This window comes from Symphalangus syndactylus, chromosome 5, assembly GCF_028878055.3.
Source record: "Symphalangus syndactylus isolate Jambi chromosome 5, NHGRI_mSymSyn1-v2.1_pri, whole genome shotgun sequence".
NCBI classification, from domain to species: domain Eukaryota; kingdom Metazoa; phylum Chordata; class Mammalia; order Primates; family Hylobatidae; genus Symphalangus; species Symphalangus syndactylus.
Genome location: NC_072427.2, coordinates 88,651,280 through 88,678,873, shown reverse-complemented (window position 1 = coordinate 88,678,873; position 27,594 = coordinate 88,651,280). Strand labels below are relative to the sequence as shown.

Sequence of the window (27,594 nt, the reverse complement as noted above, 5' to 3'; positions counted from 1 at the left end):
CAGCTTCAAAAAAGTAGGCAAGTACTTTGCTTTATTGCCATCAAATGGAACTTTTTGTCCCTCATGCAGTCCACACAACAGTAGCATAATATAGTAAAGGCACAATGAGGCATATTAAAACATAGCCAGTTTCAACAGCTTGGATATTTCCTGTCATGGAAAAGTATCCTGCCCACAGATTCACATTAACATACATGGTACATTAATATCAATCTCTATCATATCCAGGCCACAGTACATGTTTGCACACAGGGTCACGTTCTGCAACAAACTTATTCTAATAACAGTATTCAGAAGGCACCCTATGGGACACAGGTGACAGTGAAGTTACGAGGCTAGATGGCCACATCGTTTACATCCAAGAACCGCCCTGGGGCCACACCCCAAACTGCTGAGGTGCGGAGGCACGTCTGCAAAGCATGTCAGAAACACTCCCTCTATACCCCAAAACACTATCCCTACCCCAAATCACCTAACAAAAATGAGGGCTGGAAAGGGTGCAGATGAGCAGTGTATCTACCTAGGTAATACTGTCTCTGTCTAGGTCATACTATGTAATTTCATCTTCATACTGTGTATGGAGATAAAAAACACAGTTTCTCCTGCACTTCTTCCCCAAGACTGGTGCACTCCAGCGACCTGAAGGGGCTCGCCTCAGTCCCCAGGACTGAGGTTACAAAGGGAGAATTTTTTAATGACTCTTATGCCTGTGGCTCTAGAGTTCTCAAAACATCTTAGGCAATGAGAAATGAACAGCAGCTAGTACCACGTGGGCATGTGTGTGTGGTTGTCCACAAGGACTCACCGAAGTAACAGACTGGAATGGTTAAGAGAATGGCCACACATACGTCCCGCAAAGCTGGCTGCTACCATTCGTTCCTTGTTGCATAAAACATTGTTTTCAAAGCCAACCCCACTACTTAGTCATCATTTACAGACTAGACTATCCAATGTTATGAACATTTTTAACAGGTTTCAAGCAACAGCTGATAAGGCATTCATCTCTTAAGATATTTTATAAAACAATTCCATGGAAACTTTAAGACAGGCCTCTCTGCCCACCGTCATGTATAAAGATAAAAAACACGGTTTCCCCTGTACCTCTTCCCTCAAGACTGGTGAGCTCCAGCGACCCAAGGTGGCTCGTCTCAGGAGAGAGTGGATGCTTCCACGCCTGAGGCTTCATCACTGAGAGACCAGCCTCAGCGGCCCATTAGGAGTACAACGAAATGATTCTGACCCATGGTCCCTTCCGACAGCAGGTGCCTGGATCGATGATGGAGCGGGCATGTGCACCCGAGCCAGCTTCGCCTGGAGGGGACACTCCGGTCAGCAGCAGCCACCTCCTGATGGCACCATGTCACTTCTGCTTGGTCAATGTTTAGGTAAGCCACAACAGGGCCCCACGCAGGATCGTTCCATCCCAAGTAACACAGGACAGGACAAGAGCCCCACGTGGACCCCTGGTCTCCGCAGGCAGCCAGCTAGGTCTTGCTTCGCCGCAGAAGCGTGGCAGCGGGGCCATGGCCGCCCTGGAACTTAAGGCTCTGAAGGTTGATGTGGGCCCCATGCCTGAGCAGAGTCTCCACCGTCTGTGCGTGCCGGCCCTGGGCGGCCAGGTGCAGCGCACTGAGCCCCTGCTCATCAAACAGGTCAATGACATCGGCGCTGACCAACTCCTCCACCACCTCCGAGTGCCCGTGGGCGGCAGCCAGGTGCAGCGCCGTCTGGTTCAGGGGTCCCCGGGCCAGCACATCGGCCTTCTCCTCGACAAGCAGCTTGACAGTGGCCAGGTGTCCGTTGCGGGCAGCCAGGTGCAGGGCGGTGTAGCCGTCTGAGGTCACGGCCTCCTTGCCAGCACCCCGATGCAGGAGCAGCCTGGCAGTGCTTGTGTGCCCCGTCTCCGCGGCCACGTGCAGCGGTGTCTGTGCCAGCAGGCTGCAGACGTTGACGTCAGAGCACAGGTCGATGAGGATGCGGGCCACGCGGTAGTGCCCGCGCTGCGCGGCCAGGTGCAATGGCGTCCTCCCATCCAGCGTCTGGGCGTTCACACTCACCCCTGGCTGCTTGGCCAGCAGCTTGACGATGGGCAGGTGGCCCTGCCAGGTGGCGTAGTGCAGTGGCAGCCAGGCATCCTTGCCCTGCAGGCTCACATCCACGCCTCGGCGCAGCAGGATGCGCACGATATTCTCCTGCCCGTGCTGGCAGGCCACGTGCATGGGCGTCCGGCCCTCAAAGTCCACCTCGTTGACCGAGGCGTTCTTCTCCAACAGCAGCCGTGTGCTACACTCGTCCCCGTTCTGCGCTGCAAAGTGGAGGGCCGTCCACTGGTCCTCATCCTTGGCGTTGACACTGATCTTCCGCGCCAGCAGGAGCTCCACGACACCCCGCACCCTCCTCTCCACGGCCATGTGCAACGGGGTGGAGCCCCTCCGGTTGGTCAGGTTGGGGTTGGCATTGTTGAGCAGCAGCCACTTGACGCACTCCTCTTGCCCGGCCTCCACCGCCAGGTGCAGCAGGCTGGCACCGCTGTCCAGCGCCAGGTCCACGTCCTGCGGCTGCAGGATCTTCATCAGTTTGCTGGTGTCCCCGGACACGATGGCATCCACGAGCTTCTTCTTCTGGACGTCTGTGGTGCCCAGATCTGCAGGGAGCGGAGAGGCAAAGGTCAGAGTGTGGCTGCACACCCACGGACGCGGCGTCTGGAGGAGTGCCATGGCCTCCGGGCTGCTCGCTGGTCACCCAACTGTGTTTGAGCATTGTCTGTGCCTCGTGATTAAGGTCAGTCCTAGCGGGAGCCCCGGGGCAGGCCGGCAAATGTCTCCCAGGTGCTCGTTAGTCGGTTTGCAAAATAAAACCCACTCTCGCGGTCCTGCGGGGTGGTGAGCCCCTTTGGTGCTTAGAGATGGCAGTGACTGCAAACATTCCTTCATTAAAGAAAGGAAAAAGGGCACAGACTAAAAAGACCAGGCCAGAGTCCCCATTTGCCTGGAAGCCTTGGCGCCTGCCACCCATGGACACCCCAGGCCTAGCAGCCTCCAGAGATGGTGACCAGAGCTGGAAGGGGCTGCTCCAGCTCTTGCCCCACCTCGAAGTGGCACCTCATGACCTGGGGAGGTCAAGTCGGAAGTTTTCTATGATAATCCTGAAGGGACCGAGCCTCTCGTTTCAGGAGGACGTTAGTCCAGCACTCAGGATGAAAAGTCCACAAAAATCCTACTGTACTGCCTGGAATTCTGAAACCCTGAAACGAGACTCTCCTCCACCCTCATGTGAAACGCATGGGGACTTGGAAGGTGGCGGTGGTAAGGTGTTAAGAAAACGGAACCCTCCCAGTCAGGTTTGGTGTTTGAACACTGGCATTCCGAGCGGAGCCAGTAAAGTAATTCTTTCTCGAGCATGAAGACAAGATGTCATTTCAGAGTATGAGACCCAAAGAGAATGTTCTAGAACATACTTCTCCATGGGAGATGGTGGTATTTCTTTCTGCTCAGTCTTAGACGTGGCCCTGACTCCCCTCCTCAACCCCATCACCCACTGCTTATCTGCCATTGAACCAGGACTTCCCCACTGTGTCTATGTCGCATTTCCTTAAAACAAGACACCCTCCTTTGCCCCCAATATTCTAATGTAAAAATCCCAGGAAGTCTGTAAGATCCAGGAAAAGTCTTTGCCTACAAGAGGATGTTCCCAATCCACCAGGAAAAGCCAACTTCTCCTTCCCCCCGAGATTGCAGCCTTGGCCCTCAGCCCCCGTGGCTGTAGCCCTGAGTGTAAATCCCTGTATTTTCCATCAGAGCTGCAGCCCCTTCAGGAGCAGGGCAGGACCACATCTTACCCCTGCAGCTGGCAGAAAGGAGGCCAGAACAAGTGCCAGGTCCAGCACCCTGGGGCAGGGATAGGAAAAAAAAGCACCTTCCAACAACAAAAGCCATGCAAATTAACATGAAAAGATAAGATTAGCTAAATGAGAAGTGCTCCTCCCTAACAGGTGGTTTGCAAACGTGGCCTGGTGTTAAAACCTCCAAGGATAACCAACACGTTACTAGGCCTGGACTACTGTGAATGGGGAGCCCACATATGCGAAGGCGTGGGTGTGTACCCAGCAGCGTCTGAGCAGAGGGTGCGGGACTGCGATGCCCGAGACAGGAGGCCCGCCAGGGAGTGGAGCTCAGCTCCTCGCCAGGCTCACTGCACTGGATGGGGTTTCCAGTCTGTAGACCTGAGGTCAGCCTCCACCCACGGCACCGGCACAGGCAAGACTGTTGCATGGACTGGTGATGTGGCCTCTTCCCCACACATGCTAAGTGACATAAGACGGAGCCACATGCCCAACACCCAAAATTAATTACTTAAGACAGAGAGAACACAAAGAAGAATTCTTGCTGGGTCAAGAAACTGTCGCCTTGATTCCGTTTAGCTCCTCACTGAGTCCAGTCAACTGTCCCACCGAGCCCAGCATCTCTCAGGACACAAAGAGGCGTCCCCACTCACCGCTGGTTGAAGGCTCCCGCTCAAAGGACAGGGACAGCGATCCTCTGGAAGAGAAGGCGGAGTCCACCGAGGACACCCCCGAGAGCCTCTTCCCACTGCCGGACGATGGCAGCTTGGACTCAGAGGAGCTGCGGCTGAGCTCCTCGGGGCCCTCGACAGCCTGGGAAACTCCAGAGTCCAGCTGCGAGAGCAGCTCGGAGAGGCTGTAGTCGTTATCGAAGGTGGGGGCAGAGGCCCGCTTGAGCCTCGCAGACACGGGCACCACCTACGAAGATACAGAAGAGGGGGTGGGTGAAGACCCTGCCATACCCCGCATGGCCTGCCCATGACACAAACATGGAAAAGCAAGGTGGGCCACGGGAGGAGATGGGTGAGGAAAGGACGGCGCCGGGGAGCTCAGACTCCGCATCCCCACAGCGCCAGGGAGCTCAAAGACTTGGAGCTACAAAGACTTGCGCTGGCCCCACCCAGCACAGAGACATCTTAAGATCGACTTCATAAAATTGCAAAATCCAGCCTCATGCAGCTCTGGATCCCATCTGCTCAGTAACACTGCACACAGCGTCACCCAGACAAAAGGCAGGCGGTGTCAAGCTGCAGAGTGTGAAGCATGCATGGCGGGACACAGCTGCCCAGCACAGGCCAGCGTTAGCAGGAAAGGAGAGGATAGTCAGGAACTGCGCAGGACCCCCACACGTGGCCACAACTGCGACCTCCCCTCGGAGCCACGAGGGGCTGGCCTGGGGGCTGTATGGGGATGAGGGAAAGGGGAAGGACCCGGCTACAGGGACGAGGGGTGATCCAATCCGACATAGACCGATGGGGCCTTTTAAAGGGTCTCGCTTCATGGACTGCAGGGGCAGCAGGTTTCTGGTGGGTGAGTGGAATCTGACAGGATTTCATGCTTCTTCCCTTAGGCACACCTGTTTGCCCCAAATCCCCAACCTTCGTGGGACGGCTCGAGGTCCCGTACTGTTGCTGGGTGTACTGAGCCACCCCCACATGCTGGTTGCCTTCTTTCCCTTCTCAGGGCCCAGGTCTGCCTCTTTACCAGCAACCCCCGGGCACCTTTGCTCCCAGACCCACTGGCACACATGCACTTTATGTTGAGACAGTGGGCGCACCCTACATATTTCCTGATCTCCTGAGCTCACACCGACAGCCTGGGATTAATTGCCCAACACCAGATAACACGTTATAAAGCTCACTTATCAGCTCTGCCTCATAGGTCTGCTCCAGTCTCATTACCTGAAAGGGTATTTAGCCAGCCCTGGCACTTGGAACTTCTTATCATATCTGAAATCACCTAGGTGGCACTCATCAGAGTACAGACCATTTATGGGCAGCTATAAAGGGACTGGATCCCTGAGCCAGGGGTGCAAAGACACTCAGACACCAGCTCTCCCTCCCCGGCTGGGGCTGGGTCTTCTGATCCCCGTGGTTCCACACACATCCAATGAGTGGCTATTTAGTGTCAGGGAAGCCCTTCCGCCACTCACGCAGAATCAGACAGGAGGTGGGGCAGGGATGCAGTCGGGCAGGTGGACCTGGGCCCCCATGGGACCTACACTTCTAACGGAGTTGGGTGCGGGATGGGCTCAGAAGAGAGGGAGAGTGGTCCGGGCGGTGGGGGAGTCTGCAAAGAGGAGTGGTTTGGAAACCCCTGCCTGGAAGCCGAGGAGACAAAAGACCCCTGTGGGAAGGACCCGTTACCTCGCTCCTGGGCTCCGGGGGGCTTTTCACGTCCAGATCATGAGCGGTTTCTTTCACTTCATCATCAGGCTTTTCACACAGGTCCTCGGTTTCAGAAGTAATTTCTTGTGGGGAAGAAAGGGGACATGTCACTCGGATGATGACTTCTGCGTACACACGCATTCCATACAAACGTGGGGCCCCCACGAGCTGGGGGATTTCTCACACGCCTCGGCCCAGGCTGAGCTCACCAGGCAAGCCCAGGGGCCCTACATGGGCAATTTGCTGGCCAAACCCAGGCCCCCCATCGGTAATCATTTGAAGGCCTCACCAGACTCAAAGCAGAAGCCTTACCCGGGGGAGTGCCACCTGCCAGTCACAGGGGGCAGAGCTGCCAGCACCTGGCGGATGAGCTCCCCATTCATCCCGTTTCCTGACGTAAGCTTTAAATGCAGCAGTTTCCATCTCATCAGGTTGACTTTCCTATGCCAGAGACACATCTGTCCCAGGAAGTCAACTCCCCAAGAGAAAGGCAACGCCGCCGGCCACCAGCCAGGTAAGTCCCCGGGATGAGCATGGCTGCACCTGAACTTCAGGCTCCCATACAGACTCCTCTGGGCGGCAAGCCCAACCCTGGTGGGGAGCAGGGGGTGGGGGGTTGGAGGCGACTCAGTTCCAGCTGCCGTGGCCGAGCCATGAGTACCAGAGGCCACGGGCAGGTGCTGGGGCCAACCTATCTGTGCAGGGCTCATTTGGGCCCACCTGTTACACGCCTTGTTTCTCACCCAGGCCTGGTCCCTGACCCTGTCCTGTCTGTCACCTCTGTCTCCTGTGACACCCACAGAACATGGCGGGGAGGCCCCGGGGTGCTCACCTTGGAAGGTGGGCCGAGCTCGCGGATCCCCCTGCCAGCACCGCTGCATGAGGCGTATCAAGTGGCTGCAGGAGCGCGGCCGGGCTCTGCACACGGGCGGCAGCTCGGGGCGGTGGCCCTTCACCACCTTCACCATGATGTGCAGGATGTTCTTTTCATCTGCCAAGGGAAGGATGCAAGTCAGGGGCTCTGCAGGGCTGGGTGGCAGCATCTTACCCTTGGGAGGAAACGACACTCGCCGGGGGCCCCAATGGGACCATCCCCACACCAACCCAGGGAGATGGCTTCCCCTCCCGTTTCAAAGGCAGAGCTTCCTGTAACCCTCACCCTCATGGTGCACCGTGCTCTCTAGTTTCGTAGTTTTGAAATCGACCTCTTTCCCTGGGTTCTGATCTACCAGATGGAGTCGGTGTGTTTGGTCACACAGCAGATCTTTCTGGGCATCCCATCCAAAGGAAGATGAGGTTCAAAGGAGAATAATATCTTATGAGGCTCATTCCATCAACAGCCCAAGCCAGCAAAGGGAATGAGGCTCACACACCATGGAGGAGCCACAGCGTCCTACATCCACAGAGACCAAACTCTCTCTACAATGGCGAAGAAGTCTTCCTCAGTTCCAACTCCAATCCCAAGCTCAGGTCCCCAGCTGGCCTCCCCTGCAGATGCACCAGGGCTGGGGTGTGTGGAAGGGCTCTCTCCCTTCAATCTGCCGTGTGGCGCCGCACCTGTCCTTTCCGCCTCCACTAGCATGCAGGGCTGTAGCTGATCATTATTATTACCATGGCCACAACTTCTACCCTGACTGGGAAGGGCCCAGGGTGACCTCCAGTGGGCCAAGTTCTTTTTTCTGCTTAGCCTGGAACCCTCAGGGTGGACCCCAAGCTTCTTGTTCCCAACAGCCCTCTCTGCCCACCAGATGCAAACACACCCGCCCATGGAATGGCAGCTCTTTGGAGAGGCCAAGTGCCTCGGCAGGTGTGGAAAATCAGCCAAGAATCACCCACGGCTGCCAGGATTCCATACGATGTTTTGCTCCACTTTCCCATTAAATCTTGTGCAATAAATATCTTAAGTATTTAACAGGCTATTTCCATGATTATTCAGACTTCAAAACCAACAGCTCCTCTAAATAAAATGAAAGTGAACCGAAGTAAACACCTGGAATGTTTCCTGCTGCCAAGCACAGACTGGAAAAGCTGGGGAGAGGCCTTGTTCTCCTGCACCTTGAACCCCCTCCTATCTATTAACCCATTTTTGCCTGAGGTTGCAATTTTTTGAATTGGAAAAATCATACCTTGGCAATGACCTTGAACAGTAGGATACGAATAATTCCCACATGCTTAGCGTTCCAATGACGGAACACTAAGCATATTCAGCAATAAAGCACAAGGGCTTGAGCCTTGACCTGTCCCCTGTGCCTGGCTTCGGGTGTCACATCTATCAGACGCCCTCATCTATCAGACACTGCCTCATTTCACAAGCCTTCGGGCTGCAGGCCACTGTGCGGGAGAACGTACAGAAGGCAAGAAAGGCGACGGGTGGTCAAACACAGATGGACACTGGCCGGCAGAGGCCTGGCAGAATGTGTTCGTGCTTTCTATTGGCATTCTTTTAAAGCTGCCAAGATACTTGATCTTGCAATGCTGGAAGATCTCTTCTCGCCCCAGCACCTTTCCCATACGTCAGTTCCTAGTCTGAGCCCCGACTAACAAGGGGCTAGGCCTTGACTCTCATCTTCATTTTTAGACATTTTCGGTCACACCACAAAATATCATGAGTAGCCCAGAAATGTCTTTAGAGGAAAAGGGAATCTGTCCAACAAAGCTAAAAAGTCCTAGATTTTTATGATAAGTCGGTCAAGGTGTGACAACTTTGAGGATGGTGTTCGGAACGGTGGCTGCCTGGCTAGGGAAGGAAACACCACAGCTCTCAAGCTGGGCAGGGGCGCTGCTCCTGCATGCAACTCCATGGCACTGAGCGGCTCTGGAGGTTGGCTGCGCAAGCACGTGGATACATGTAACGCTCCTGAACTGTATGCTTCACATGGTTGACATGCTAAGTTTTGTTATGTGTATTTTATTACAATTTTTTTTTAAAGTAAACAAAAAAGAATTAGCTGGAAATACCAACACAGGCAAACCCCTGGAGACAGAAAGCAGGTGAGTCGTTGCTGGGCTTGAGCAGGAGGAAGGGAGAGGGACTGCGGAATGGCCATGGGCTTTGCCTTCTAGCATGATGAGAATGTTCTAGAATTAGACAGTGGTAACGCTTGTTCAACACTGCCAGTGTAGTTAATGTCACTGAATTATACACTTTAAATGGCTAACATGACCAATTTTATGTTATATATATTTTACCACCAAAAAAAAAAAAAAAAAAACTAGCTGGCACCTAAAAAAATTCCATTGAACAGTCCCCTTCAGATCTGTGTCTTTTCCTGCGTGCAAATTACACCACAGAGCAGCACCTATGGCAGCGTGGATCACAGGCTCTGTTTTAGGATACAGAAAGGACAACAAGGTGTCCCCCCATTATTCCAGGAAAGACAAGCACATTACACCTCAAAGACAGGTCCACTCACCTGCAAATGGCTTCTTTTGTGTGAGCACGCCCCAGATGACGACGGCAAAGCTGGAAGAGAAACCAGGCACGTTAGCATCTGACAGCCAGAGACTCAAAGCCGAATGCACTCATGCACAGCAACAGGCGTGAAGAAACCTGTTCTGAAGCCTTCCAAAGACAGAGCCATGACACCGAGATATTTCTCCTGTTTTTAAAAAAAGAAAATTCTCTATAGTGAAGCCCAGCACGTTGATAGCTCAGATGTCAGACAGACTCAAGTAACTTCGCCAACTGGGCTACAAATCTTCAGGCAACTTGAGGGACTCTCAAAGAGGGTGCCACCCTACACGGGGCATGAGCTCCTGGGGAACAGCACCTGTGTGCCTCACTGTCATCTTCTCGCAAGCACTGGGCACAGAGCACCTGTGCAGGCATTTACTGAAGAAATGAATGAATGATGGGCAACTCCCATGCCCTCCCCAACAATGATTTCATTCTCTGAAAACATGGATTCTGGTTCTGATCAGTGTTCCTAACTTAGGCTTGCTGAGATTTCAGCATTCCTAACAGAGGCTTGCTGAGATTTCAGCATTAGAGGGATGTTAAAGAAAGCGCACAGAAAACGTAGAAGACAATACAGCCGAATGCCCCAAAGCCTTTTTCGGGGGCTGCTTAGAAATACATAGATGTATGAGGGATATGTTCACGTACATTACTCTGGATACACCAAACAAAGTGCCCAAACTGATAAAAAAAAAAAAAGAAAGAAAAACACAAGTCCGAAAACTAAGCCTCCAGGGAGCGCTGAGTTGGTGAGAGTGGCTGTTTATAGACACCGAATTCACCATCGAAAATTAGTTCAAACGGCAGGTTCAAAAGCTGGAACTCCAAACTCTAAAATAAATGGAGAGGATCTTACTCTCCCCAAACTCTACAAGCTGCGACTAGTCTCCAAAGTGACACTTCCAGGCAACTCTCAGCTTAAAGCCCCAGCTAAGCACACGCACAATTGCCACTGTCAAACCAGTCAGCCTGGGCTGCTGGTGGCGGCAATGACCAAAAGGCAGAGCTCACATGCTGGGTCAGAGTCACAGTGCTGCAGGATAAGAGCCACAATGGGAGGCTTAGTGCCTGCTCACACGCTCCCACCCACTTTTCTTCTCCAAGAAGTCTGTGTGATTAAGACCTTTACAATTTGAAAAAGGAAGGGACTAGGTGACTTGGGGATTAATCTCTGACCAACAAAGGTTAAATGCCATGAAGAAGATGAGCTGCTCACCTCACAAAATCAGAGTGAATTTCGGAAAGTACAAACACACATGCATACAGACACCCGGACCACTGAAAGCAGCAGGTTCTTCCAACAGACAAGCCATAAAGCCAAGGCTCTGACAGGGCAGGGCTGTCAGCCTGGCTCGAATGTGGACCTGGGAACACCCTTCCTCCTTGGCCAGCAACACTCACAGCAAAGAAATCCCTGAACTCTACAAGCGCCTACCCCTTTCATGTGGACTTAGTCCCCTTTCTGTTTGTTTTTTGTTTGTTTGTTCGTTTTTTTAGACAGGGTCTCGCTCTGTTGCCCAGGCTGGAATGCAGTGGTGCAATCATGGCTCACTGCAGTCTCCACCTCCTGGGCTCAAGCAATCCTCCCACTTCAGTCCCGAGTAGCTGGGATTACAGGTGCACGCCACCATACTGGGCTAATTTTTGTATTTTTTGTAGAGATGAGCTTTCACCATGTGGCCCAGGCTGGTCTCAAACTCCTGGATTCAAGTAATCCTCCCGCCTCGGCCTACCGCAGTGCTGGGATTACAGGCGTGAGTCACCGTGCCTGGCCTGAACCCCATTTCTGACTGGTAGTACGAGGCCTTTCTAAAAGCTGCAGCTCAGGGCATGAAGCATTGAGGTGGAGAGCCCCTGGCACCCATAGGGGATGGGGGGCGGCATGTCACACACCTGTATACGTCGTGCTTGGTGTCGAAGAGCCGGCTCTTCTCCCTGATGCGCTCTGGAGGGAGGTAGGCAATCGTGCCAAACAGGCCATCCATGCTGAGGTCATGCGAGTGGGACAGCCCGTTGCACTTGGCCAGCCCAAAATCAGAAATCTGCAACACAGCCATCAGAGCGGTGCTCATTAGCCTGCAACAGTGATATTTTATGATGCTTTATCAAAAGCTCCCTTCTGCAATCTCAGAGGGTGGGTGAGAGCTCTCCAGGAGCCCCTGAGAGCAGTTTCTGTGCCTCTCCAGGTAGCCCTGCCCCAGGCAGGGAGGGAGACAGATTCTGGGGCAGAAGCAAGCCTGGAGGCATTAGGAGCAGCACATTTGACCGGCAGGTTAAAGAATCGTACTGTAAGGAAGGAGTTCTCTGGGACAGAACTCCAGAAGAATTAGAACCCACCTTCTATAAGGCGTCGTGTTTGCCACTGTGGTTGAGAGCCGGCTGAGCCGGCATAAAGAGAAAAAAACAAGCCTTAGAGGGTTCAGGTAAAGAGAGATACATGTGAAGATCAGGTCTGCTCCTAGGGAAGTCGGGGAGCCGGTTATGCAACCTGCCAGCTGGGGAGGTTGGCAGGCAAGTGGCTGCAAGTCCTTTAAAGGGAAACACACCTTCAGAAGCCCTTTAAACTTTAAAGCAAACAAAACACACGCCTCAGAGCCCCATCCATCTGGAGTGTTTTGTGATCAGCAGACACTGGCTGGCTGCTTCAAACACATGTGTTCAAGTAAAGGTCTGATAAGCACCTCTGCTGGCAGGGCCTGGGCCCCAAGGAGCACCGGCCACCAGCTCCTCCAGGAATGCCCTTGACATCCGCATTCGGGGGAGGCAGGTCCCAGGTCTCCTTCGGGCAAAGGTGACCTTGGAGCTCACTGGGGAGACTTCACAGACCCCCTGTCTCATCTGACCTCTCTCGGGGGCATCCCCTTTCCTGCCAGTTGTCCTCCCCTCTGCAGTGTAACTCAGTCCCCTTTGAAGCTGCTGAAAACCATGTATGGGAAGAAGCCACAAGTCATCAGCATTAATGGGACTCTTGATCCAGGGGGAGTGCTGCTCTCAACTCTCCTTCAAGGCATATGGATTTTTTAAAAACCCTTTTCATTAACTTTTGAACTCCTCTCAAACACACCCATGGAGTGACAGGAAACGAGGCTGAGTCAGGCCTTAATTCTGGACTGGCTATGCCCATGTGGTAAGCCAAAAGGGCTGCTGTCATCAGCACCAAACAGCAGGGAGAATTTATGACCCGTGACTCGGGCTTCCAGGGATCCTGAGAACATCTGCAGGGAGGTGGGGGGAAGGCCTTCGAGCAGGGACCGGCCCTTCTTCTCTGCAGCCAGGAGCACCAAGACAAGGCCTCGACTCCAGCGGCTCTCATGTCCTCCCACTTCTGTTTCTCCCAGAGCCTTCAGGCCTGTACCGCTCTTGAGAGCCACACTCTTCACCGCAGGGAAAGCGCCAGCTCCCCACAGGAATGCCATCACCCGACCCTGCAAACCCCGGCGGCTGCTGGACGCTGGGACACAACAACGTGTCCTAACTCTCCAAATAAGCTCCAGAGCACAGAAGTTTCAGTTCAACAGTCATGAGTGGCTTGAAAGCCTTCAAATTCAGAAATGGGTTGAACAATGAGAACACATGGACAGAGGGAGGGGAACATCACACGCCAGGCCCTGTCAGTGCGTAGGGGAAGAGGGGAGGGACAGCATTAAGACAAACACCTAACGCACGACGGGCTTAAAACCTAGATGATAACCTAGATGGTTGATGGGTGCAGCAAACCACCATGGCACATATATACCTGTGTAACAAACCGGCACGTTCTGCACATGTATCCCAGAACCAAAAGTAAAATAAAAAATAATAATAAAAATAAAGAAAGCATCACACCCTTTCTAGGCAATTCCTCCTCCCCCTGTATGGTTGAATGTAGGAAAAAAAGTATCTCCCTCCCACAGTTAGTTAAGTATCAGACTCACTGTTCTAATCTTGCCTGTACAAGTTAGTAGCTCTGTGGCCCTGGACTATTAGCCTCTCTGTGCCTGTTTCCTTTTTTCGTAAAAGGAGGCAATAACAGTACCCATCCTGTAGCTTTGTCGTGAAAATTAAATGACATCTGAGATCATTAAGAAAGAAAAGAAAAAAGAAAAAGGACGGGGGTGCAGAGATCTCAGCCCGGTGCTTCCCCAGGCCTGCAGCCTTTTCTCCTCCTGTCTTTGTCAGATAGAGCCAGCCACTCCAAACTATACTTGGTGAAAAGAAAATGAGCAGAAATTCTCTGTAAAACCTCTGGCAACAAAATGCAAGCTCGGAATTGAGAATTCTAGGAGGGTCGCTGGCCCTCTATGTTCTCCTCCCCTCCATGCCTCAGACTCCGGGCCGGCTGCATTTCCCCTCTGCCCTTCCTCATCTTCCCACCCAAGCTGCCCCTTGCCCCGTGTCCTCAACAGCGAGCCACTGTGGCATCCACTCTGACCAGCAAATGCCTCAAGAGTTACAAACATTCTCATCAGCACCCAACTCTGCATCTCCAAGAGCTGAGGGCTCACAGCTGCCCTCAAGCACACGGTCCTTCAACTTCAAGGTCCAGCTGTCAAGACTAAGAAAGCAGCCTGCCAGGGCTTTGCTGCCTCTAAAAGAAAGACACAGCAGAACGTGACCCACGTGTGACCGTTTGAAAAGCGTCTGTTCTGGGCTAACTGGATATATAAATGCAGCCTGAGATTTTAAACCAAGTTATTTCATTTTTAACTTGAAATTTATTCCAACTAATATCTTAATATTGGTATTTAGTATATTTAATGTTGAATAATATCAAGTATTAATTTGATACTATTATTATATACTATTTATATTTATATACTTTATGAAGCAGACAGTTGCTGTGATATTTTCAGTTTGAATCAAGCCCTGAGCACTGAGGTAACCCATCTCAGAGGCAAATGGCAGGACTGGAATAGCAACTTGGGATCTAATTCCAGGATTCTAGATTACAGTTTTCCTGCATTGAGTAACTGTCTATTGAGGACTGCCCAGAAGCCCAGTGGCCAGTCCATGCAAAGCTTCCACACTTTGTCTTCAGGAACAAAGGCGCTGACTCTCAGAACCCCGACACACACTCCCTGCTGCCCCCTACACACACCAGTAGCTATATCGAAGAAAAAATAAGTATGTCACGTAAATACATTTTTCTGTTTGTTTTTGGGCTTCTTGATGGTGACTAACACGCCTGATTAAGAAGGATGTCACACAAAAGTAATCTTTCCTGTGGCCTGTCAGGGTACACAGGGCCCTAAGATGTCCCAGGGGTGCCACGCAGAGATGTCCTGTCACTTCCTGGCCAGCATCTGGCGTGCCTTCGACAGCAGCCTCCCTGAGAAAGCAGTTCCAGGCAGCATCCGCCCCCTGCAGCCGTCCTGAAAGACAGGGAAGCCCTGCTGCCTGCTGCCCCTGCAGGAAGGCCCAGAGTTCTCCCTGCATCTCCTGGGCTGTTTCCTTCACCTAAAGGCTCTGTTGCTGCCTGCCCCCGACTCCTGAGGGCAGAAAAGCCCTACCCTGTGTGAAGGCCCAGCCCTAGGAGCGCTCCCACCCCCTCCCACAGGGCTGCCTCTAGGCCCTGCCTACGGGCCACATACCCTGCCCCCAAGTGACCGCTACGTGCAGTGGTCATTTGGTTTCTTTCATGTCAAGCACAGTGGCAGGCCAGGTGGAAATCAAGGTCTCCGCTCCGTGACTTACAGCTGGACGATCCTGGCTGCTAATTTACTCACTCTGAGCCGAGACTCAGCGAGAATCAGAGGCCGCCATCCACTCTGCACCTCTGCTCTGAGGATGAGGGAAGCTCCTGCAGGTGAAGCCTCTGGCATGCCCTTTCTGGTATTTAGTGCATGTTGGATGGCAGAGCTTACTAGTCATTAGGGCCCCAGGGCCTGCGCTACCTAGAAACAAGCCCGTAAATGTTGGCGTGAATGGAGGGTCCACATGTGAGGCCCAGCCCTGTGCATGTGAGGCCCAGCCCTGCCCGTCACAGGAAACGGGAATCCCAGGGGTCCCAGAACATAAGCAGATGCAGGAAACCACCGGAGAGCCCGTTCAAGCCAAGTCATTTGATGTTTGTCTCCATTATCTCAATTTCCTACTTTACTTAGCAGGACGGTGCTTCATCTTCCAGCTGAAATCTTATTACTGGGCAACACCTACCTAAGAGACAACTTATAATTACTGCCCGAAGTGAAAAACTGACCTCCTCACCACCACCCTGGATGAGCAAGGCACGCGAGATGCACTCGTCCGCAGAGTGTGGGCACAGGGAGCGGCCGTGCGCATGCCACACGGGCCACCACTCCCGTCCCACCCAAGAGCTCAGGGGCAGGGCCGGGCCCTGAATTCAGGTCTCTCCTAATTAATGGTCAGGCCATCAGAGAGGCCTGGAAGTGCTGTGCCACCAGGAACAGTAGAGCAGCCAAGCCAGGCAGGGGACTCCTCTGCTTGTCCCCTGCATGAACTACATGGATCTAGGCCATGGCTCTCGGCTCCTTCTCACTCCCAGGGCAGACAGCAGTGTCGTGTGGACCCGCATATCACCCTGGGCCTCCCAAGAGCATGTGAACATCACCACGTGGGGAAAAGCTACAACGTGCCAGGTGTAACCACCACATGTCAATGACAGTACAACCCTAGCCACGAAGGCCATCAAAGGAGATACAAGGAAATACAGCCCTGATGCAAAGGTGATGATGCTAACACCTGCCAAGGCCCAGCGGCAATGCTGATTTTCAGTTATATTATCTCTCTTACTTTTCTGTGTTTCAAAAACCTATCAGCGAAGCAAAAGCAAGCTCCAGCTCCCAGGCCTTGCACTAATGCAACACGCTGCCGCTCCGCACTCTATGCAGGGGCAGACAGAGGCAACGAGCCCCTCCTCACGGCCTCTTTCCACAGCACTTTGAGGACCCCACTGCAGAGGACCCCCACATTCCCACCACCCCGAGCTCCTGAAAACACTGAGGGAAATGCGTCCCTTCGTTGCAGAGCCTGAGGTCTCGCAAGGGCACACCTGGCCCACGGGCTGATTTCTAACCTGATTTCATAAGACCAAAACCCACAAACCGGTAATCTTTTTCCGGAATGAGTCATATGCCAGGATTTGGGGGAACAGCCCCCATGTTCACCAAGCCCACCCCCCAGCTACACGGTGTGTGGTTTTCATACCGACCAGGACAAGCTTAGCCTCCTGGAGTCCTCATGCTGCAAAAGTCCTCGGTTTCAAGTTCTTTCCTGCAAGAAGAACCACCTCCTCTCCCGCCCTTGTCCTGACCTCAGGGCTTCACCCCTTGATACCCTGCTCCCCAAGACACAGGCCCTCCCTGCCCAGCTCTCTCGGGCACCGTGCGGCCCCCCACCTTGACGTGGTAGTGAGCATCCAGCAGGATGTTCGCGGGCTTGAGGTCCAGGTGCAGGAGCGGCGGGGCCATGCAGTGCAGGAAGTTCATGCCCACCGCCGTCTCGTGGATGATGCGGAACCGCAGGTCCCACGGCAATGGCTCCGAGGCCAGCAGCTTTTCCAGGGAGCCCGTCTCCATGTACTCCATGACCAGGCCGACAGGTTCGCGGCAGATGCCGTACACAGGCAGGATGTAGCGAAACTTGGCCACCTCCATCTTCTTGGCTTCTTCCAAAAGCTCCATGCGCTCCCTGAAAAAGTTCAAAGGCATGAAGGACATGCAGTGGCCACTCAGCCACAAACATGCAACAGCACCCTGGCCAGAAGACGACGGCTCCAGAGGGCTAAGAAAATGCCTCAAGTGCACACACACGAGGCACGCTTTAATGTCACATCACGAATGCAGGGCTTTCCAGAGTCTCAGTCCTGAGGCTGCCAAAATGTACCGATGCACCACAGGGTTATCACAAGTGAGGAGGAGGGAGATTCTAATCGTTTCACAGGTTGCACTGATAAAACATGTGGGGGGGTCCACGTGTGTGAATAATTCCACAGGCAGCCATGAGCCAAGGCTTAGGGGTCTCAGAGACTGCAGGTGCAGGCCGACAATCCCTTCTCCTGGGAAGAGGGAAGAGAAGTTTGAGGTTCCACTCAAGGTTGTAACTAGGCAACTAGGCCGGGCGCGGTGGCTCACGCCTGTAATCCCAGCACTTTGAGAGGCCGAGGCGGATGGATCACCTGAGGTCAGGAGTTCGAGACCAGCCTGGCCAACATAGTGAAACCCCGTCTCTACTAAAAATACAAAAATTAGCCGGGCATGGTGGCAGATGCCTATAATCCCAGCTACTCGGGAGGCTGAGGCAGGAAAATCACTTGAACCAGGGAGGCAGAGGTTGCAGTGAGCTGAAATCATGCCACTGCACTCCAGCCTGGGCGACAGAGTAAAACTCCATCTCAAAAAAAAAAAAAAAAAAAAGTTGTAACTAGTTATGTTCAAGGAACCCAACTCACCTTCTCCGTTTAAGCCCAATACCTGAGTTGGCCCAGTTATTCCTGAATCCAACCTCACACTCAAACTAATGAAACAGCACAGGTCCAAAGCATGGGGTTGCCAAGGGCCAAATCCAACCAGCCATTTTTTAAAATAAAAAATATAGGCCGGGTGCAGTGGCTCATGCCTGTAATCTCAGCACTTTGGGAGGCCAAAGCGGGCAGATCATGAGGTCAGGAGTTCGAGACCAGCCTGACCAACATAGTGAAACCCTGTCTCTACTAAAAATACAAAAATTAGCCGGGTATGGTGGCGCCTGTCTGTAATCCCAGCTACTCAGGAGGCTGAAACAGGAGAATCATTTGAACCTGGGAGGCGGAGGTTACAATGAGCTGAGATCGTGCCATTGCACTCCAGCCTGGGCAACAGAGAGAGACTCCATCTCAAAAAAAAAAAAAAAAAAAAAAAATATATATATATATATATATATACACACATATATACACACATATATATGTGCATATATATACATATATGCGTATATATATGGAGAGAGAGAGAGAAAATGTAGTAAAATAGACATAACATAGTATTTATTACTTTAGCCATTCACAGGTGCACAATTCCCTGTCATTACACACATTCACAGTGTGGTACAACCATCACCACTATCTACACCCAAAACTTTTCAATCGTCCTCAACAAAAATTCTGCACCCATTAACCAATAACTCCTTCCCTCATCCCCATCCTCAGTAACTTCTTTTCTACGTTCTAGGCAAATTCATCTAAGCGCAAGCATATAAAATTTGTCTTTCTGTGTCTGGCTTATTTTATTAAGCATGTTTTCAGGGTCTATTCCCACTGTAACATATATCAGAACTTCCTTTTCATGGCTGAATAATATTCTGCTGCAGGAATGTACTGCGTTCTGTTCATCTGTTCGTGGGTGCAGGCCATTTCCACCTTTTGGCTCTTGTGGATAATGCTGCACACATTGGGGGACAAACACCTGGAGTCCTGGCTTTCAATTCTTTTTGATATATACCTAGAAGCAGAATTGCTTGGTCACATTCTATGTGTAACATTTTGAGAAACTGCCAAATGGTTGCCCACAGCGTGCCACCTTGTTTGTATAAATAAACTTTTATTGGAAGAAAGTCTCACCCATTCATTTAAATACTGGCTGTGGCTGCTTTTGCACTTCAAAGGGGAGAGGAGTCCTTGCAACAGAGGCCCTGCGGCCTGCAAAGCCTAAAATGTTGCCTCTCTAGCCCTTCGTGGAGAAAGTTTACCAACCTCTGGTCTAAGGTCACTTCCCTGGTACAGCCTGTGTTTTCACAGACTAGAATCCCAGTGCAATGGTCTGTATTAGCATCATAGGTCAAAAGTCTCAGAATGCGTTCAGAGTAAGAGGCTGAATCCCATGAGGACACACATTGGCCATGCAGGATCTAGGTTAGCAGCCCCAAACACAGACATGGTAGAAAGCACCCAGGAAGCTGGCTGGAATGCTGGCTCCCAGGCCTTACTCCTTGAGAATGTATTCCAGGTTGGGGCTGGAAAATCTGTTTGTTTGTTTTTCTTTTTTGAAACAGAGTCTTGCTCTGTTGCCCAGGCTGGAGTGCAGTGGCATGATCCTGGCTCACTGCAACCTCCACCTCCCAGGTTCAAGTGAGTCTCATGCCTCAGCCTCCAGAGTAGCTGGGATTACAGGTGTGCCACACTCAGCTAATTTTTTGTATTTTTAGTAGAGACGGGGTTTTGCTATGTTGGCCAGGCTGGTCTTGAACTCCTGGGCTCAAGTGATTCGCCTGCCTCAGCTCCCAAAGTGCTGGGATTACAGTCATGAGTCACCGTGCCCAGCCAATCTGCTTTCTAATAATATAGTAATAAGCTCCCTAAAGGAAACGTTCAGAACCACACTTGGAGAGATCCTAGAGCAGGAAACCCAGCAGCTCCATGTCCACACACAGGCCACACAAGGCAGCTGGCTGGGGTGGCCTCCAGACAATTCCCCCAGAATCCAGCATCCAGCCCAAGTCCCTGCCTATAACCCAGTGTCCGCTGCCACAGCAGGGGGCTCTTCTGGAGCTCGGACACAGGCTTGCCCCTCCCAGTGACAAACCCAGGAGCAGGTGCTGGGAAATCACTCAGTGGCTCCCATTTCCTCGCCTGCTGGTGAATCCAAAACAGTGCCAACAGAACGCATCCATTTCTTAATGATCTGACCACCCCTGCGAGAGTTCAGCCCCTCCCAGGCTTCCCTTACTGTAGTGAAAACACCTTCCCTGCAGGAAAGGCCAGCAGGAACCCCTGGATCCTACTGTTTAGCTCTTGCTGTGGAAATTCCCATACATCGGACAGGTACCAAAGGCTCGGAGATCTCAGCCTGTCTGCCCCCCACAATGCGAGCCCTGCAGCTAGGGCTCTGCGTCTCAGGACATAGCCCACTGGTTCTCAATTAGAGGCAACTTCACCCCCCAAGAAACACTGGGCAATGTCTGGAGAGATTCTGGTTGTCACAACTGAAGGATGCTACCGAACATCCTACAATGCATAAGACAGCCCCAAGGCTAAGAATTACTCGGCCCCAAATGCCAATGGTGCCAAGTTGAATAACCCCGATGTAAACCAAGTGAGTGCATTTTCAGCCAATAAACTACTACTGTCCAGAATCACCACTTCAGTATTCCCAGCACTCACCTGACCTTTATTTTAAGCAGTGCTGTGTATGGGCAAGTGCTCGCTTGAATCCACTATATGTCAGAACTAAGGACAAGAGGTCCCTTTCCTGTCTCCATGGTGTTTACGTATACCCTCTAAGGAAGAAGATGCAGAATTACCCCCAAAAGAGAAGTGTGGTTGAAAAATCTAAGCCTCTTGAAAGGAAGGTCCAGGGAGCTATGGAGAATCAAGAGAGATCCAAAGTCAGAAGTCAGCATACGAAAGGGCCCCGAGAGAATTGGGAAGGCTGAGACCTACGCGGAGTCCAGGGGCACCCGGGAGGCCAGCAGAGCGGAGCAGTCGCTGTGGACCCCTTTGGGCTTGGCAAAGCGGAGAGGGGAAGCCAGCAGGGCACACACACTCTGTTGGAAGAATCTGCAGGACGGGTCCATTGACTGCATGTGGAGGAGAGAGGCTTGCAGGACCTCTCTATAGCTGCACCAGGGGTCACTAGGCAGCCCCCTACGGTGGACGTGGGAGCACCCCAGGAGGAGCAGCTGGGGGTGTGGGGGGTGGGCAGGTCAACAGTGTGTCTGAATACACTCAAGGAGCAAAGAATCCCACTGGCCTTGGGAACAAGTGAAGCAAGTATCAGGAATGAACGTGAAATTATTATGAGACAAAACTTAGGGTAGCGTGGCCTGCTTTCCTAGCACTCTGGTTAAATGACCAGTTAATGGAAAACAAGATGCCCACCAGTGTGCAGTGCTAGCCTGTGGGGGTCCCTGGGCTGAGCTGAAAGCTGCCCCATCACCAGCATACCGTCGGCTGCTTCCTCCCTCCAGGGGAAATCCCTCTCCCTGCAGCCACAGGCTTGGACCAGGCTCTGGGACCCATCAAGGGACGGGGGGTGCAGATCAGATCGTGGGACTCTCAACCCTGTTCCCGGTTTCAATGAGCATTGGGAAAAAAGGAAGACAAGGGCCTGATGCCAATGTCAAGCATCAGCTAAAATGAAACCGGTCACCAAAGAAGGAAAATGACACCTCTCAGCTGCCAGCCTTTCTCCTCCGCTGGGAACACCGGCTGGTGTTATTTAAAGGAATACCAGCACAACTTCCAACCAGGCAATAGCCACTAACTTTCAAACCATTGGACTGGGACATGGTACCAGCTGCTGCTTCTGTTTTATGTCTTGTTAAGAATCAGAGTTATGATTTGTCTGTTTCCGATTGCTCAAATGTGGCCAGCTTGCCGCCCCTCCCCTACCGGTGTGGACTCCCTCCTCTGGACACTCTGCCCTGGGGCGCTGGCGAAAGTCCTTCCATAGGACTCAGACCCACATCCACTGTGCAACCGTGTGAGGCACACCCTCCTCGCCGGAGGGTTTTGAGGAAATGACAATTCGGGTGTTTAGAGGCCAGCCATTCGGAAGGGTCATTTTTCCACATTAAGTAGACATTCTGAGAGTGAACTAAGCCAAAGCTGACTGATAACACGTATTCTGAGAACAAAGTCAATCAAAGGCAGGCTGAGTAGCTTATTAAGTGGAAGCTCTGAGCCACTCTGCAAAGTGTTTTCTTTTATTTGCCCAAAGGGCTTAATACATAAAACCCAGGTGACTTCTGATTGCAGAGCAAGCTCATTAGCGACTCTAACAGCTACGGGCTGGCAGCACTGCACACCCCTCCCCAGCACACCGAGTTCAGCAAGTACTTTACTCTCCCTGCCCTGGGCTCTTTCTGCAGAACAGAGACCCCATTTACCTTACTTTAAAAGAAACAAACAAAAAAGGGCCACTGCTGCCGGTTGGCTCCCAAAAGTGGATCCCAGCTGGAATCTCCTAACGGAGTCCACCCCAGCTTTGCGCAACTGCCTGAAGGGAGCCCGGCACGACTTCCCCCTTCTATGGGCCACACATTTGAGGGCATTTTCTCGAGGAAAATCAGCTGTCCTGGGAAAAAAAGTCATTGTTTCCGTAGACAAAGTGTCGTGACAGCAGGATCCAAACTGGCTTGGGGTAGACAGGATTCCAGCTGAGGAAGGGGGTCCCGGGACCACCCTGTGGGAGATCTGAGGCCCAGGAGTGGAGGTGGGGCGGCTCCCTTGCCTACCAGCCTGGATTTCACCCAGAAGCACCAGCATATCCTCAGAAACTTTCCACACTGTTTATCATCCAGTAACCACTGGGCCAAAACCCACACAACCGCTCCTTCCAGCCCCTCTTCAGGTGCTCCCTAGGCGCACCTCTGGGAAACTCCAGTGGCTTTAGGAAGCTCCAGCCCTTCTGGGGTCGGGTGTCGTCCGGCGGCATTTGCAATTCAATAAGCCCGAAAGGGCCTCTTCGCAAGCTGCAAGAAGAGGCTTTTCTGATCAGGGAGGTTAAGAAGTGCTGAGGTGCTGGGAGCACAGAAAGAACGCACCGACTGCTTTTGAGCAATGGCACCATTTTTTTAATACATTTTTTTCTCCTAAGCAGTGTTTCTGGCTTATTTTAATGATTCTGGCTTATTCTGATGACCACACAAAAGGAAATGTAGATTTATTACTATTATCATTATTTTAAGACACGAAGAGATGCCGAATCCAGCCTAGGTGCTGGGGTGGCGGCCAGGGAGCACAGAACATCGCACAGTCACATTCGCACCATCTCCAAATCGCATTTCTTACTGTTGACAGTGAAACCAACATTTCTGGGTTGACCAGAACCCCCTCTCATCGGTGTTAATTAAAACACAGCCTAAAAATTGTGCCTCGCTCCAAGCGCAGCTACGCTTAGGCACAGTTCAGTGGGGGGGACATCCTATTCCCCTCTTCTTCACTGCTGGGGAAAGCGTTGCTAATTCTGCTTCCACGCAGGAACGGGAAAAGCCCCCCCACCCCGCGAAAGCGCCCTGGGCCCTGTTTTGGGTTCCACATGAAAAATCTCTGGGCATTAATTAGGATTAACTTGGGGTTCAACTTTTTAAAGATACGGTGAGTAGCACTTACATGAATTCGGTTTTCTCCTCATTTAGGGCTAGCCGAAGTGTATTTCGCCCTCCCAGGGAGGGCAATGGAGTAGTGAGAAATACGAGAAATATCATCACGCCAATCATTTCTAAGAGGAACTTCCTAAAGAAGTCCCAAGGTTCTTCTCCAGGCTCAGAAATTCCAAAGACCTGTGGACCAGGCCAGCTGCGGTTTCCCCTGGAAGCACGCATCCTGGAAAGGGGGAAAGAACGGCCCCGGGACATGGTCTTGTGCAAGTGGAGAAGCAATAAACGAAGGGAAAAGTGAGAAGCAGGGAGGTGGGGGAGGCGGTGAGACTGCTCAGGTAACAAAGAGCTCCGAAGGAGAAACCTAGCAACTACCTTCGGGAAAACGCAGCCGGAAAATGTGTTTCATCATCTGTTAGCTGATGCCTCTCAGCGAGACCTTCTGCACACCAATCCAATTATGTTCCCAGGGAGCCTCGGAGGGGTTCCCACACAGCTATTTTTAAAACTGACAAGAAACGGGCTTGTCCAATTGTCAGCTCTGTTGTTACAAACCTGGGGTTTGCTCAGGCTCGCCCCGACCAGCCGGGGCTGAATGTGGCAGGAGCGTCTCCCAGCCGGCGCCCCGCAGGCACCGGCTTCTTCTGAGCATCCCCTTAGCTGGGGGCTGGTAGGGGAGGAACGGGGCCTTTGGGATCACTTTATTCTCTCCAAACTGGTCACAGCACCCATCCCTACACCCCACCCTAGGCCCTGTGACCCCCACAATAAGGGACAGCCAGGGAGGCCAGCTGTCTCTCCAAAGCCACCCCACAGGACCCTCCGAGGCACCAAGCCCCATGACGAAGGTAACCTCAGATCAACGGGGTGTCACCTGTGAACTACCAGGAGGGCCCCTTGGCAGGCACTTCCTGTCCCTGGGAGCCTCGCTAAGTGTCTGGGGGCTAGGCAGCCCCCCAACCTTTCCTGCACAGAAAAGCATGCTCACATGGCCTGGCGCAGCCTGCTAATCAAAGAAGCCCCGAGCAGGTGCTGTGGCCAACGGGTGGCTAAAGGCCAGGCCCAGGGGAGTTGCCGGGAGCCAGGAGACCCCAGACCACCTTGAGAGGCAAGCAGCGTTGGCCAATGAAAATCAGCCTCACCTGCACCTGTACCTGTGGTGGCTCCTATGCAACAAGTGGAGAAGACCATAATTGACCCCGGGCAGCCTGGAAAAGGCCCAGACCCGTGTGGCAGGGGTGAGACGGGCTGTCCCTCCGAGAAGAGAAGCAAGACTTAGGCAGAAGGGGTACAGGGCCGGGGGCTGCACACAAAGACCCCAGGAAAATCCTATCCCCCAATTCAGGGAACATCTTGCAAATATGAGGGGCTGGGGTGGGAGGCAGCTCGTCAGAAAAGCACTGAGAAATTTGGCAGGGCAAGTGGCACAGTAACTGCTTCAAGGCCTAGGTGCAACCTTGTGAGACTGCAATGCAACCAGCTCCTGGAGCACAGTGGGGCTGATGTACATTCCTAACAAGAACCTCAAGCTGAATACAGTCAATAATTAACCTAAAGGAATAAACTTCACAAAGAGCCGGGGTTTGACCAACTTCTCAGAACGATCAGCCACTGCTGCACATGGCAAAGCCCCAACCTACTCTACCAGGCCCAGCAGAGCACAGGAGGTGAAATGCTTCCTGCTAGGCGAAGCTGACCTCGACCTAGCCACCGGACATGCCACCACCTGTCTGCTTTGGGCAGGGCAGGAAAGGCTTCCAGTTAAAGTACAAAACACTTTTCAACCAAGCTATGCAATATCCTAAGTGATCCGCCTCAAGTGGAGAAAGCCTCCCTCCAACTAGGCCACCCAAGAAATAAGGGACTGGTCGCTAGAAATAACAGAAGATCGTAAGGATGTGAGCTGGTGAGTCAGGCCAGGGAGGTGCTTGTTTACTTTGCTCTTCCAATACAAGAAAGTGGTGTTAAAATTTTCGCTGATGATTAAAGCTCACACACATCCCCAAGAGAGAAAACGAATGCCCCTATGGAGAGGGTTCCCTTTCAGAACCTAACCACTGGCTGGTATTCAAAGTGGTTTGGATTTCATCAAAATAACCACAGCACTCCTCCTGGCCTGAGAAGTTCCCAGGATCTGAGGCAGGGGAGAAAAAGTGCACAGCCTGGGCCAGCATCTCACCTTTGAACTAGTGGTGATTTGATGACACTCGTCACCACTCTACTGATGTTTCCAAGAAACATTGGATTTGAGGGTTACGGCAAAAAGCCACCAATAGCTCTGCTGTATAGTTTCCTAGCCAAGGACGAAAATGCAAAGGAAGAGGACGGGCCTCTCATCCGCAGAAGAGTCATAGTCACGGCATGGGGCTGCAGCAGGCACTGCCACCCCAGACACCAGCATCACAACGATTCTGCAGAAAAGCTGGGGCTTAGAGGCCCCATCACTCAATCAGCCGAGCATTCGAAACCAGGTCTGCCAGGCAGCAAAGGCTAAATGGTATTTTAAAAAGGAGCCGCTTCTGAGTGTATGTGTCCAGGGAATCTCTAGGTAAAATACAAGCATAGCTGCCATGTAGAATGTAAGCTTCATTAAAGGATAAGTAATTAAAATGTGCTAAATTGAGCCTTACATATAAACCATCAAAATCAACTGTAAACAGTGAAATCTACAACAACAAAGAGGTACTGTTCAAGAACATTCTCCCTACCTCTTAAATTATGCACAGACGACAACCGACCCACCGAATTTAACAGGGGCGGCTCTGTGTCCTTCCCATTCGTCTTTGTTACCTTGAACACTCCTGCTAGGTAGGTACAGGCACGTTCCATTCTGACTTTTGGACTGGGAAACTGGGGTGCAGAAGGGCCTCATGGCACGGCCACAGAGCATGAATGCAAGGCCCTTCCCTAGCGGTTCGGTCTCGAAATTAAGTCAGCTAAAACGAGAGCGTGCGGCGAGGAAACGCTGGGCGGATGGATCAACACCCCGGACCCCGTGCCGGACCCCACTGCCAGGCCCGAGCCCCGGAGCTCCAACGCGCAAGCGCCGGGCGCCCGGGAAGCCTCGCCCGAGCCAAGCCGAAGCTTCCGACCGAAATAATTACTGTCTTACACCAATTTGTGTTCCAACGTAAATTACTAAGTAAGTCGAACGGAGGCTAACTCCACTCACAAAGCCCAGAGGCCTACACGGCAATTTTTCTAAGCCCTGCGCAGACCGCAGAGCCCCGGTGGGTCCCGGGCGGGCCGGACGCGCCTCCCAAGGGCGCGGGTCCGAGGCGCAAGGCAAGCTGGAGACCTCGAAAAACCGGGGCCACTCGGGGAGTGTCACGAAGCACGAGTGGGCGCCTTAGGACGTCCGGGCAGACGCGGCCCCCGAGGAGCCTCAGAGAAGCCGCCTGACCCGGCCCCGACGCGCGCGATCGCGCCCGGGCTCGCCAAAGCCTCCGCGCCCCTCCGGCCGGGACAGGCCGAGTGGACACTGCCGGAGCCCCGCGGCCTCGCCGGCAATTGGTTTCCCTCCCGAAGCTGCTCCGGGGGTGAGTTCGGGAGAGAGAGGCAGGGCCCCTGGACCACAGCACCCAGACCCCGGCCCCGGCCCGGGCCCCAGCCGTCCCAGCGCCCCGCCCGGGCCGCTCACCTGTCGTCGACGTGCAGGCTGGGTGAGCACTTGATGGCCAGCCAGGTCTTCCAGTGGACATGGCGCACCTTGTACACCTGCCCGAAGCCGCCCGAGCCCACCTTCTCCCAGCCCGTGAACTCGCCCGCGTCGAAGGTGCGCAGCAGCCCCAGGGCCCATGGGGTCCCGCCGTCGCCCTCCATCGCGCGCGTCTCGCCAGCGCCGCCGCGGCTGCCCAGGTGCCCAGGTGCGCGCTTCGCCCTGTTACGTCACTTCC

General features: G+C 52.9%; 1 protein-coding gene across 2 annotated transcripts; it reads right to left on the bottom strand.

The window, feature by feature from the left end:
• RIPK4 (receptor interacting serine/threonine kinase 4) lies at nucleotides 1-27,594 on the bottom strand. Of its 2 annotated transcripts, XM_055279764.2 has the most exons (8): nucleotides 27,339-27,594; nucleotides 17,023-17,314; nucleotides 11,579-11,727; nucleotides 9,642-9,691; nucleotides 7,061-7,219; nucleotides 6,208-6,311; nucleotides 4,495-4,759; nucleotides 1-2,644 (listed from the first exon to the last, which is right to left on the bottom strand). In XM_055279764.2, the coding sequence occupies exons 1-8, from the start codon at nucleotides 27,518-27,520 to the stop codon at nucleotides 1,485-1,487; spliced, it is 2,361 nt and encodes a 786-aa protein (XP_055135739.1). In that variant the 5' UTR covers nucleotides 27,521-27,594; the 3' UTR covers nucleotides 1-1,484. The 2 variants fall into 2 exon arrangements, with proteins under 2 accessions (XP_055135739.1, XP_063496645.1); XM_063640575.1 differs by lacking the exon at nucleotides 17,023-17,314 and having other exon boundaries at nucleotides 27,339-27,522.

Coding starts and splice junctions, on each gene's coding strand:
- RIPK4 (XM_055279764.2), bottom strand. CDS start 27,520: ATGGAGGGCGACGGCGGGACCCCATGGGCCCTGGGGCTGCTGCGCACC. Junction 11,728..17,022: donor ATGCTCACTACCACGTCAAG/GTGGGGGGCCGC, acceptor GCTGTGTTGCAG/ATTTCTGATTTTGGGCTGGC. Junction 2,645..4,494: donor GCGGGAGCCTTCAACCAGCG/GTGAGTGGGGAC, acceptor CGCTCCCTGCAG/ATCTGGGCACCACAGACGTC.